This window comes from Bactrocera oleae, chromosome 4 (assembly GCF_042242935.1).
Source record: "Bactrocera oleae isolate idBacOlea1 chromosome 4, idBacOlea1, whole genome shotgun sequence".
Lineage (NCBI taxonomy): Eukaryota > Metazoa > Arthropoda > Insecta > Diptera > Tephritidae > Bactrocera > Bactrocera oleae.
In genome coordinates, this window is record NC_091538.1 from 13,112,758 (window position 1) to 13,125,551 (window position 12,794).

Genomic DNA, 12,794 nt, shown 5'->3' on the forward strand with positions numbered 1-12,794 from the left:
CTTTAATATCTGTAACTGTTTATATCTGATTCTATTAAATTATAGAAGTTTTTATTAATCAAATTCAAGTCTCTTTTTTCTCTCTATATTTGTTCAAAATAATAAATAAAAATTTTTTAAAATTCACGTTCTTATGCTCTCTGTGTTTAAGAAAAATTCGAAATTAAACTTTGAATTCGATACCAATAAACTTTTTTGGTCTCGACATTACTTGTCGAAGTTTTCTGAGAGGCCGCAATGTAAAAACCTCTCAAGACTTTTTCCGAAGCAATCCACTTTGGACTTTACGAGATGACTTGTATTCCACCATCAAGCCACATACCTTGATATTGACTCGCTAGAAGCTTCGTTAGCTAGATTAGGAGGTTTGGCTGCATCCATCTTATAGTGCGGACCTGGCACCAAGCGATTACTACCTGTTTCTGTACCTGTGATTGATTTTGCTGGCAAAGAATTCGTCTCAAAGGAAACGACTGTTCCAATTTTTGGTCAATAGGTAAAAATCGCCAAAAACAGTTGACTACTCCGAAAATGATTTACGTTGATCACTGATCGCAAACAATTACTTCTTAAAGTCACATACCCGAGAACTTACGTTCGAAATTTTTCATTGCTGGTTAAAATAAAAATATTTTTGAAGAAATTTTTCGATTTCTTTATTTTGTGTCAAACATAATGAAACATGCCTCGAAATTCATAGAGGAAATTGAACAGCTAAAAAACAGCAATAAAATAACTCAGTGTAATTTTTAATCAAACATATATAAATGTAAAGCGCTTTAAAACTCAATCAAAACTAAACAAATGATTGATTGATGATTGATTTTCTAAATTAAAAAACTGATACAAACAAGCTTGCAAGCTTTCCGCTGCACACAAGTGAGCACAAGCAGTCAAAAACTAATTATTTTGTCTGGAATTTTTTTTTATAATTTTTTTATAAAAAATAATTATTTTGTCAAAAAATTTTTTATAATTTTTTTTATAAAAAATAAATATTTTGTCAGGAAATTTTTTATATATTATTTATTACGCGAAAATTTTTTGTTTTATTTTTAATACAAAATTTTTTTTATTTATTACTTTATTGTTTTTTTTTTTTGCTTTTTGTTGTTGTATATTTTCAGTTTGCCAGTAAAAACAGTTGTCAAATATTTTTTCAATTAAATGCGCTCATTCCAAAACAACAACCAACACATTTTTTATATGTACACACCTGCAAATTTGTGCGCTTAGTTTTTAGTTTTCAGTTTAGAATAATCAACTTCGGCACTTACCTCTGCAACCAGTGTGACGGACAGCTAATACCAGTCTCCAGCTGCCAATGTGCTCAACTCGAGCGAACGGCAAGCAAAAAAAAATCGCACATCGCACATTTAATTTTAATGCCACAATGTAAATTTCAATTAACTAAATTGCAATCAATTTTTCAGCAGCGCGCCTAAATTTAGGCAATCATTGCAGGCAAGCGCACGCACACAGCCTTGCATATACATATATAAAGAGAACGGCTTGTAATAAAATAGGCGGTCGATGGTTTTATCGATTGATTGGTGAGTCGGTGAGGCGGTGAGTTGGCGTTTACACGGACGAAAATCGGCGAATTGATTTGAGTACTAGCAACAACAACAATGCGCATACTAAATGGCTGAGCGCGGCGAAAGGATTGATAGACTTCCAACAAAAAGAGACAAAAAAATAAATAAAACACAAATAAATAACAGAATAAAACTGCCGCAGCGTAATGCACTCAAAAATACACACACAGTCTCACACAAACAGTAACCCACATACACCTTAACACGCATGCACACTTTCCCGGCGTTACCAGCCTTTTACCAAAAATACCACTAACAAGAACAACAGCGTATCGCACGCTTGCCCACGCAATTAATCAAGCGGAAATGAACGTGTTTGCTTACGGTCGACAATCGCTTCACTCGCTTATCTGCTTCACTATGCTGCTGCTTTTTTCGTTTTATTTTATTTTATTTTATTTTCATGCAGTTTTTTTTTTCATTTTTTCGCACTCTTTTATTTTGTTTTTTTTTCACTTTATTTGACGCGCTTTGTTTTTGCTTTAGTTATTGGCCGTCTATGCATACATTTATTTATTTACTTATTTATTTGTTCGGTTACTCACTGAGCACGCTTTCATGCCGATAAGTCAATGCGCCTAAAACTAGACAACATACACTAAATGTAATGCTATTTTGAATTGCGTTTGTGAAGTATTGTTCTATTTTTTTTTACTGACAGTATCGTGAACGCGCTGTACTCGCGTATAGTAAGCCAAGGTGTTCTTGCGCCTAAAAGAAACTAATCAATTGGCTGACTAAGCGAAAATAAGTATTAAAATTTTCGGATTACCATACATTTAGTGGCTGCAATAGCATCAGGTTTGCTGCAAGTTTACATATGCAAACATACTTTTATATGATTTTTTGGTATCGGAATATGTACCCAATTTAAGCACTCTAAAAGTATGCAATAAGGTGTAACTTAAAAAGTTTCTACTTACGAAGTATTGGCACTTTTCAAAACAAGAAACAATAAAGTTTTGAACTAGTTATGAAGAATGAATAAATATTTGAAAAAATTTATAATTTATATAAATGAATTATTTTTTTTAGTTTTCTTATTTATTTATTTTTTATCTGTTGTAAATGCTTTTAAACGGCCCTCTCCAAAAATATGCCAGAATTTCAACTGAGAAGTTTTTAGCTGCCGAAATTTTGAAAAAATTTAATTTTTGGATTTAGATTATAAATAGTACTTTATTTATATTATAAAGAAACAAAAGGATTTAAACATATGAATTAAAAAAAAAAAACAAGTTAATTAAAAGTTTTTAATAGCAAGTAAAAAAGTATACATTAAAAATATAAAAAAAAATTATAATAATATACATACATATTACTCGTATAACAAAAAAAAAATATTGTTTAAAAAAAAATAATATAAAAAGAATAATAATTAGACAGCAATTTAATATGATATATATAAAAAAATATTTTAGAAAAATTTTATGATATACAAAAAAAATGTGATATATGTACTTTTAAATAAAAAAATGTTGGCTTTCAAAATGACTTTTAATCAAATTGATAGTCAGAAAAATATATTAAATAAAATTTAATTTTATTCGATCAATTTTAAAATACGATATTAGTAACAATAAGATTTCGACCAATATCTTAAGGTCCGGCGGAATAAGTGAAATAATAAGTTCGCCGTAAAACTATACTTCACCAAAAATATATAATTCAAAATATCAAAATTAGCAATTTATGTTATGTAAGAACCGCTCAATTTTAATTTGCCCAAAAGTATGGTACATATAATATCTTCGCCTAAAAGTATGCTCTGCTGATGTTTCAATAGATCAATTTTGTCTCTACTATGACAGATTAGATGTGTTAATAATTTTTTAATGACTTCCAAGTAAATTAATAAAATCCTGCATCAAAAACAAAATTTCAAATATTTTATGCATAGCTGGCCAGTAAATGAACCTAAAAATATGCTACTTTTAAAGACAAAGATAAAGATAAATCTATTTTGTTTAATGGTTAATAAATTTCTTAGGTTACTTTCAAATGTCATATCGATAAATATGTCATAACTGAAGACCAATTTTAACAATATTACCAAAACTTTTACCAAAACCACTTCTTCTAACTTTTTTGTAATTTGTAGTATTTGTAAAGCAGCTTAAGTCACCCGAGTGACCACAAATATGCTGTATTAAGCCTGAAGTTGAAATATACTCACACTGAACTGCTTGCTCCACATCAAAATTAACAAGAACAAGCAAAGGCACTATAACGCCTAAAAGTATATAGCCAGTGATATTATATTCAATGCAGCTCCCGAAGATATGTGAGACTATTCTAGCTAGCAACAAAGATTATTTTGTAGTACACAAAATGAAGCCCAAAAGTTGCTAAAATTATTTCAGTAGAAATAAATTTTCAAGCAGTTTAGAGGCATAAAGGAGCGCGAGCGCTTCGAAATATAACTTTCAGGTTTTGGTGCAAATCGGTGAAAGCCGAACACACCGTGATCTTTACGTTGAAATTTAATATGCAGAAATTAATTTTGTTTATATGCGAAATCATCACCTAAGTGCTGCCATACCATTCATTCGAGTATAATATTAAATCTTTTGCTAGATAGATGACGCTGTACTGCAAACATTATAAAATAAAGGTTCTTAGAGTCCAACTTACCTTATGTTTAACCTATATGCCGTATTAGTAAGAGAAATGAAACTACTACTATGGACTTGAAAAAATTGTTCCGCTAGGTGGCGCTTATGTTGTGATATTTGGAATACTCGTGGTATATATATTACCGGTGAACAAAATGAGACTAAAGTATTAGAAAAGCCATTTTATAATCGATCGGTTGTGTTGGTCGGTATTCATGTCTAATATGCAGTAATTTTAAACATCGATGAAATCTGAAGTTTTTGGTTTTCATTCGTCTAATTTATGAGGTTTATTTATTCCTAACTTTCTTAAGACTGTAAAGTATGTAAGTGGCTCATAGACAATTTTTGAGTTCGAAGCTTTTTGCATTATAAAAGTATTCTTGATTCGTGTCGTTTTTAACTCTAGGTAGATAGGTAGAAAAGTAAGAATTTAAAAAAGCTCAATGCCAGCTATATGGTTGGCCCAATAGGTGGCGCAATATTGACTATAAACTTTTTAAAATAAACTTTGTTCTAGTACCGACCAATCAAGCTTGCTTTGATTTCCTTACATTTGTTTTCCTTCATAGATATAGTGAGGATTTAGTTAAAAAACTCAAGAGTTTCGAAAATATAAATGCAAGATAAATGGTTGAGCCGATTGGTGGCGCAATATTTTCATACTAATTTGTGTTTGGCAAACTTCGAAGCAAATTTTGTTCTGGTACCGACCAATCAAGCTTGCTTTGATTTCCTTGCATTTTCTTTCTAAAACTGTAACGGTTAAATTTTCCTAGTACAAACAAATTTTGAAACATTGAAATAAACTTTTTCTGCTAATTTTTCAAACAGAAAACTTTTTCGCAATTTAGTTGGTTTCAGCTTTTGTATAAGTATTGAGAGATTATTTTTGGATTATGTAATATAATTGGTGTTCATTTACGAGTTAGCACGTGATCTAATGGAAATTGTTAAATAGATTTATTCATAAACTCACCATCTACCGGATCGCCAATATTACCGCTATTGCTGTAATCGTAACCACTGCTCAGATTTGTTTCCGTAATTAAAGCATCGTATTTACAGTTTTTGCAGTCCAACTGTAATGAAGTATGGGGAAAATATTATTCAATAGAATTTCAGAATAGCAATAATAAATCACTACACACATAATATATTTAAAATTATGCAATCCAATACCTTTTTAATATGCTGGAATAAAACTCATATTCTCTAAGAAACCAACAAAGCCTCTTACTTCTGCACATTTTTAATTTAAAAATTTTCTTTAACAAAAAAAAAAACAAAAAAATAACCTTATGGTTATAAGCTAAAATGGTATAGTAATATTTAAGGGAACCAAACTGATTCTACTGAAAGTTATTCATCTGTCGATATGTAGCATAATATTGCCAGGCTTAACCGATTTCGTTCGAAGGAACTTTAAAGCTTGTTAAGAGCGAGTTCCTACCCATAAAACACAATAACTAAACTTGCTCCGAAGAACTCACCGTAGCTTATTTGAGTTCATAATATTATTTATATTTCATATTTCACCATTCCATTAAGTTGGTATTTCGTTAAAATATTCATGTCATAAAATAAAATATTTTGCTAAATATGGCGTTTTGATAGAAATATCTCTCAAAATATATTAATTAGATGTTCTTATGAATAAGGAATATTTAATACACATTTGTTATGTCAGGTGAATAATTAAACTGTAAGTATTAGACTGTAACGTGGTTTACAGTGTGTCAAATTTAATGACACTAATTTGAAAAAGCAAAATTTTGATAGGTAGTAGTGTATATCCACTTATTTGGAAAAAAAATTGTTTCTTTGACAATAAGTTGTTAATTTTCATAGTAGTGAGAATTTGTATTAATTTGACTGATGAATAAAAAATTTAACATATAACACAAGTTTGCTAATTTGTCACAAAAAGAGTTGTCAGTTTCACTTGGGCCAACAATTAACACAAACTCAATAGACAAGCACAAATTAAATTTGTTTGATAGATTAGAAATCTGAATCGGAAAGTGTTGTTATAAATTATTAAAAAAAATAATATTCTTATTCAATTCCATAGGTTTGACTAAAACTGTCATTAAATTTGGCGTAGTGAAAATCTTCTTTATAAAGAAGCTGCAGCAATGGCTAAAGCTCTTTGGTGAACAGAGTTTGAGTTTAACTTTTAAAAGTTAAAGATATCGGTATAAGTATGACGCCGATTTTAAAATGGTCGGAAACTGGACCGCAATACTGACAGAAATACGACACGAATGAAGAATTTGGTGAGAGGTTTTGAAGATTTTTTTTCCATACTCGGGGATTAATTTATGTATGAAAATAGTGAGTAAATCATATAATTTCTTCTTGTTTGTTTTTTCCTCTGCTTTGGATCGTTGGATTAAAACTAAATATTCCTTCATCTTGAAGAGGGTATATTAGGTTTGCCACGCATATTCCATCATCCGCGAACTAGCGCATCGATTTTTGAGATATCGCTCTGATATCTTACACACGCTCCTTTCTCTTCAATAAGCTGCTCATATTTTGGAATCGTCGATATCGGAACACTATAGCATATAGCTGCCATACAAACTGACCGATCGCAATCAAGTGCTTGTATGGAAAACTTTTTCATTTTACGAGAAATCTTCACGAAATTTGACAGAATTTATTGCCTAAGACAATTATACACTTTTCCAAGAAACTTTTTAGTTTGGATCTATATAGCATATAGCTGCCATACAAACTGAACGAACAAAATCATGTGTTTGTATGAAAAACTTTTTTATTTGACAAGATATCTTCAAGAAATATGGTATAGATTATTGTCTAAAAAAATGGAATAACAGCCTAATATATTGTTCAGTTTCGGTATTAAAAGTTTCGGTGCAATCGAAGTTCAGGTTGTTCTTGTTTCAAAATTTATTCGTGTTATTTCATTTGTATAAATAATTGAATGACGTAAAACTGCCAAAACTACAATGAAAATGAGCTAACGCAATAATAGCCCAAAAGAGTTCCATTTCATATATTTGTATATTAAAAGTTCAAATAATAATATTCCTTAACATCAAAGCACTATCCAGAGTTGAAATTAATTCAATATTTCATTTAATTAAATTAAATTCCATTAAACCCTTGCTGTTTCCCGAAAATTTCCTTGCAACCATGTGGTGTGTGAACTTACTAACTGTGTATATACAATATATAACACTTTCATTTGGCTATCTCACATTTTCTGCTCTGCTCCATGCTGTGCTGCGAGTATATGCTCCGCCAACTAATCTCATTCACGAAATCCTACACTAAATTTGCTATCAAAGCATATTAAACGAGCGGAAGAGCAACGCGTGATAAAGTCACACTAATCCTTTGAACAAAACCTCAGTGGCCACATGCAACACCAGACACATACAAACACACATGCACAAGCTGACAACTCGATGCTTACAAATTTATATACAAATGGACTTTTACAGTTGTCAGTTAACCAATCAGTTTGCTGTTGCAATGAAAGGACGTTGGGGGATTTTATTGGTGGCGTTTGCTACGTTGAGTGTGTAAGTGTTTCTGTGTATGTATGTTTGAATATAGCTATCTAAATGACTTCGTGACGCTGCTCTAAGCTACAAGGTGTGCTGGGGTTGGCAAATCTAAGCACTTCTATATATTCAAAATAAATATCGGGCTATTTATATCCTCAACTGCAGCGTGTGCTTGCTGGAATCCCTTCAACATTCGATTGCTCAAGCCCTCTACATGCACACATGCACATTTATATGCAAGAAAATCGTTTTACATATATACGCACATACTAACATGTAGAATTTTTAGCTCCCCTTTCCACATTTTTGCCACATACGATTATTTCTATGCATATCAGTTTTCGAATTTTTTCGTCCACATTGCTAGACAGTGAATTTCTCTTCTTTATTTTCAACGATTTGCGACTTTATTTTAACAGTCAATTAGTTCACTTGCAGCTTTCTGTGGCACAACACCACTGCTGTAGTGTCTGTATAGCTAGCTGAAAGTCGATTGGCTGACATTTGAGCTTAAAAGTCCGTTGTGGAGAGCAAAGCGGTACGTGAATGCAATTGGTCTTGAGCTGCAGACCATATGTGGTGTAAAAAATTGGATATTGGATTTGGTAATGGAAAGCAAATGGGATTTGGAAAAAATAAATAGGAACATATATGAAGGTAATTACCGCAAAGATTAAAAAAGAAAACAAGTAGCGAGGAAAACGTTGACTTCGGCTGCACCGAAGCTATAATATCCTTCACGGGTGCAATTTTTATAGCCTAAAGAGGGCATAAAAAGGAATTTATTTTGACTTAGTTCGTTCAGTTTGTATGATAGCTATATGCTATAGTGAAGCGATCTGAACAGTTTCTTCTGAGACTAAATCGTTATCCTGGGCAAAAGTCCATGATAAATTTCGTGAGGATATCTTGTCAAAAAAAAAATGTTTTAATTGCAAGGACTTTATTTTGAATATTTTGTTTGTATGGCAGCTATATGCTTTAGTGAATCGATTTGAACAATTTCTGTGGAGATTATACCATTTCTTTCAGCAATAATTCATGCCATTTTTTGTAAAGATATCTTGTCCAATAAAAAAGTTTTCCATACAAGGACATGTATTTGATCGCTCAGCTTGTATGGCAGCTATAAGCTTTGAAAGAAAAGAGCGTTGCCAAAATTTAAGATCCATCTATATCCCATAAACCGCTAAGCACTCAGTATATGCACAAACTCTCGCATATATACAAACAGACAGACGAACATGGCTAAATCGACTAATCCCTTCATTTAATTATGGATGCTGGGAGAGCCGTAAGGACATACAATTAGCACAAACTGCTAATTAAACTATATTCTTGCCGCAAAAAGCAACCGTGCTTACATAACCGCAAGCAAATTTACTACAAAAATCAAATAAGTTAAATAAACGCAAGCGACATGTGTTCAACATGTGTGTGTCGCGATAAACCGCAAAAGCTTGTTAGTAATGTGGTTAACACAAACGCACGCATTATTTAAGCCAAATAATTGTGTAGCTTAGATATATTTCTAAACATAACTTCGTTAGAATACAAGAATTGCTGTAATTTGTTAAGTATTTGCTTAGCTAACTGCCTTCTTTCGCCGTCTGCTTTCTTCCTTCGTTCTTTTTCTTTAAACCTTGCACTATATGTACTTGTGGCAAAACCACCGAATTTTCCTAAAACCCAAACGCTTTTTCAAAATTATCGCATAAATTCGTTTAACGCTTTCATTTGCGTGCATAATTTGCCGCTTCGTAGCGCCACAAACCGCAGTGTGACACTTTGTTAACCAACGAAACGCACACAAATTCCATACGCAGCTCAGGTGTGTATGCCACGGCGTATACGCAACATCACTCAACTACTCCGTTGCGGTCTGGAAGCGATTTGTTGTCTTACTAGCAGCTTCTATACTATTTACCTTGTTCGCTTAAGCTGCTTACTTCCGGTTATTGCAACGCCTGCTGTTATAGTAATTTAATTACACCTCCTCCCCACAAGCCTCTTCAACACCGCTGTAAGTTCTTGTCCATTGCTTGTCTTTGCTAAAGTCCGTGTCAATTTTAAGCGTTGAAAATTTGCAAGCATTAAAAGTTTTCACACATTTTACTGCAGATTGAAGGTGTTAATTAGTGTAGCAAGTACCTGTCTGTGTGCCTGTTTGAGTTAGTAAGGGTTGTAAGTGTGTGGTTAAGTTGTTGTAAAGTGATTGGGTTGTTTTAAAGTGGTTGTCTTGCTGTTCCACAAATTTTATCGTTATTGTTGTTGGTTGGAATTTGTAAATATTGCGGCTGTTGTTGGTTGAATGTCAATGTATATACATTTTTTCTTTGGCGTTGCTAAGGAATGTGTGAGTACAAACAGATTACTGTACTTGAGTTCAATACACTTTTTTTTATTATTTATTATTTGTAACACCTAAAATTAGGCGAGACAGATAAATAGTTATCCGTTCGTCCATGCAAGCGATAACTTGAGTAAAAATTGAGATATTGAGGAGAAACTTGGTACACGTGCTCATTGGTTCTCCTCATTTCGAATATTGACTACACTGTGAAAATAGGCGCAATCGAACCAGTGTAACGCCTACTTCACAATGTTAAAATTCCCTCTGATCCTTGCACTTTACGGTATATAAATCGAGAGCTAATGATGTTATCGAAATAAAACGAGCAAAACAATGCTATCTTTAAGGTGTACCAACCTAGGACTAAAAATAGTCGAAATCGGACTATAACTTCTCAAGCTGCCAGATACTGATATGAAGGCCTTAGTACCAATGGCTAACCTTTTTACCGTAAATATTGGTCTATCTGTGAGATATTTTTGAGGATTTTAGCTGAAACCTTTTGCCGGTAAAAATATTTCCTTGTGCCTAAAATATACCTAATACACAAATTTCTAACTTCTGATTATCTTTATACTGATCATTATATCAGATATCTGGAAAGAATTAAGTTAACATCGTATATATTCTAATTTAATGTAGAAAATGTGTGTAACCGCGAACTACGTCAGCCCACATATACAACTATAAGTTCTACAGTATACTTGAGTAATCTCAAACAAACTGATGGCATGAGTAGACCCTCTCATAGTCCCAAAAACATATATCATATATACTGATTTCCGACTTGCAGAAGTGTAAAATGTTCCGCTAGACTCGAGTTTAGCACTTCTTAACTTGTTTTTGGTTTTCTTTGTACAATTATATGGATCAATATGTGCTTGAATTATTTTAGCCATTCACCAAATACAGTGATTTTCGCTTTCCAGTTTACTTTGTACCAGATATATGTATCAATACGTGGAATATTTTTTTGAAATAATGTTGACTGTGGTCGATCCTTCTTGGATAGTTGAAATATACCGCAGATATGACGAGCGAAGTGTTTTAATTTTGTGTACACTTAAAATCACTACAACTGCCTGGCGTCCAAAAGTAAAAAGCAAAGCGAAAATGAATTTCCGGTTATGTCAAACAGTTGGACTTTGACCAAAAATTCTGACACAACTCTATTAATTTGCTTTATTTTCATTGAGCAATGCTGTATAAACAACCATTATCAACAGCACTTTTAAACCAAATATTTATCTTACCTTTTTTTGTTTTTTTTGCAACAAAATTTTTGAACCAAATTTCTACTTTGTAGCAATTGAATTTTAAGAAATAGTTTGCTTCAATTCCAACCAAATTCCAACTCACCTTGTTGATCACAGAATTGTATGATTATTTTATAATTTAAAGTTTTTCTAACATGCACTTGTACGAGTCTCGCGCCCAAAAGTATGCTTCGCAGACAACTTGAGTGCTAGAAAAAGTCAAGTGAACTTGCGCTAAATCGTTTTTTTATTGTTTGCTCTGCAATATACTATTTTTTCACAGCAGCTTGTTGCATGAAATTTTCAAAATTTTTTGCCTGCTCTTCTTCTTTCGCCCGCATCATATTTCATTTTCTAGCTGCCAACGCTTTTTATAGCCGAAAGCGCTCAATATCCCGCAAGGCCTGACTACTTTAAATGCTGGCGCACACAACCACACATATCTGCTCTACATATTTACAAGTGCAATATTTGCCATTGCCCGCTGGCGTTGCAATGTTTTTCACGAGCAAAATAGCAAAAAAGAAGGAAAACCAAAAAAAAAAAAACTGCTGCAGAATTGAAAAAAGCGGGAAAACTTTCAAAATTGCACTAAAATTGTTTAAAAATTGAAAATGAGTTCAAGTGCCGCTTTTAACGAGCTTCTAAGTGGGTGTGTTAGCATATGTTGCTCGCTTCGCACTACATCTCCAAGTGGCGCTGTGGAGTACGAACCGAACGTAGGGCGCCCATGCACCCGGGCAGCCAGGCGCTCGAGTGCTAATAGTGGTAGGCCACTGCAGTGAAGTGCGACGAGTAGCTGCTGCCGCTACTGTATAATTTATATGCCAACCGTTGCTGCTGCTGCTGCTAACACACTCTACGTGTGTGTGATGTGCGTCAGCGTGTGGGTTTGGCGTAAGTGCTTAAGTGAGTGAGGTGGCAAATTTTTGTGCGACTATTCTATTCGACAAAAGCCCTTAGTTAAATTCTTTAAACGCCGTTGTGAAGCTTAAGTTAATTTAGGCGCTTAAATTTGCGAAATTTCTATTGTGCGCTTAAGAGAGAGTGAGTGTAGTTAGTGTAACGCTTTCATACGGTGAAAGAGTAAAGTGTGTTTGTGTTGCATACTTTTAGTTGTTTGAAGTTTTTATTGAAACATTTCTGAAGGTAGCTTATAGTAGCCAAGCAATGTGCCACTTTTACCTTTGTGGATTGCACTTTTCAGCAAATAAGATATTTCGCAACATTTACCGTAAAGAAGGAGAGGCCGGACTAGCAATCTCTCTTTAGGGATATCCATAGTTAACATTTTTTACAACTAGACCTGCTTCTAATTACTCTACGATAAGCTTCCTAGAGGAACGCATTATTCTCTTGAAAACATAATACCGCTCTTCGTATACTATTATATAATTCGGGAACATAATCGACTATGTATCCATTTTTCA

General features: G+C 33.0%; 1 protein-coding gene across 1 annotated transcript in view; it reads right to left on the minus strand.

Annotated features, from left to right (window-relative positions):
* Positions 1–309: 309 nt before the first annotated feature.
* Positions 310–12,794, minus strand: part of LOC138856913 (uncharacterized) — a 34,341-nt gene continuing 21,856 nt past the window's right edge. The window contains exons 4-5 of the mRNA XM_070107861.1: positions 5,193–5,295; positions 310–473 (exon numbers count right to left, since the gene is read on the minus strand). Coding sequence (XP_069963962.1) covers positions 310–473; positions 5,193–5,295 — 267 coding nt within the window. The remainder of the gene's footprint in view (positions 474–5,192; positions 5,296–12,794) is intronic.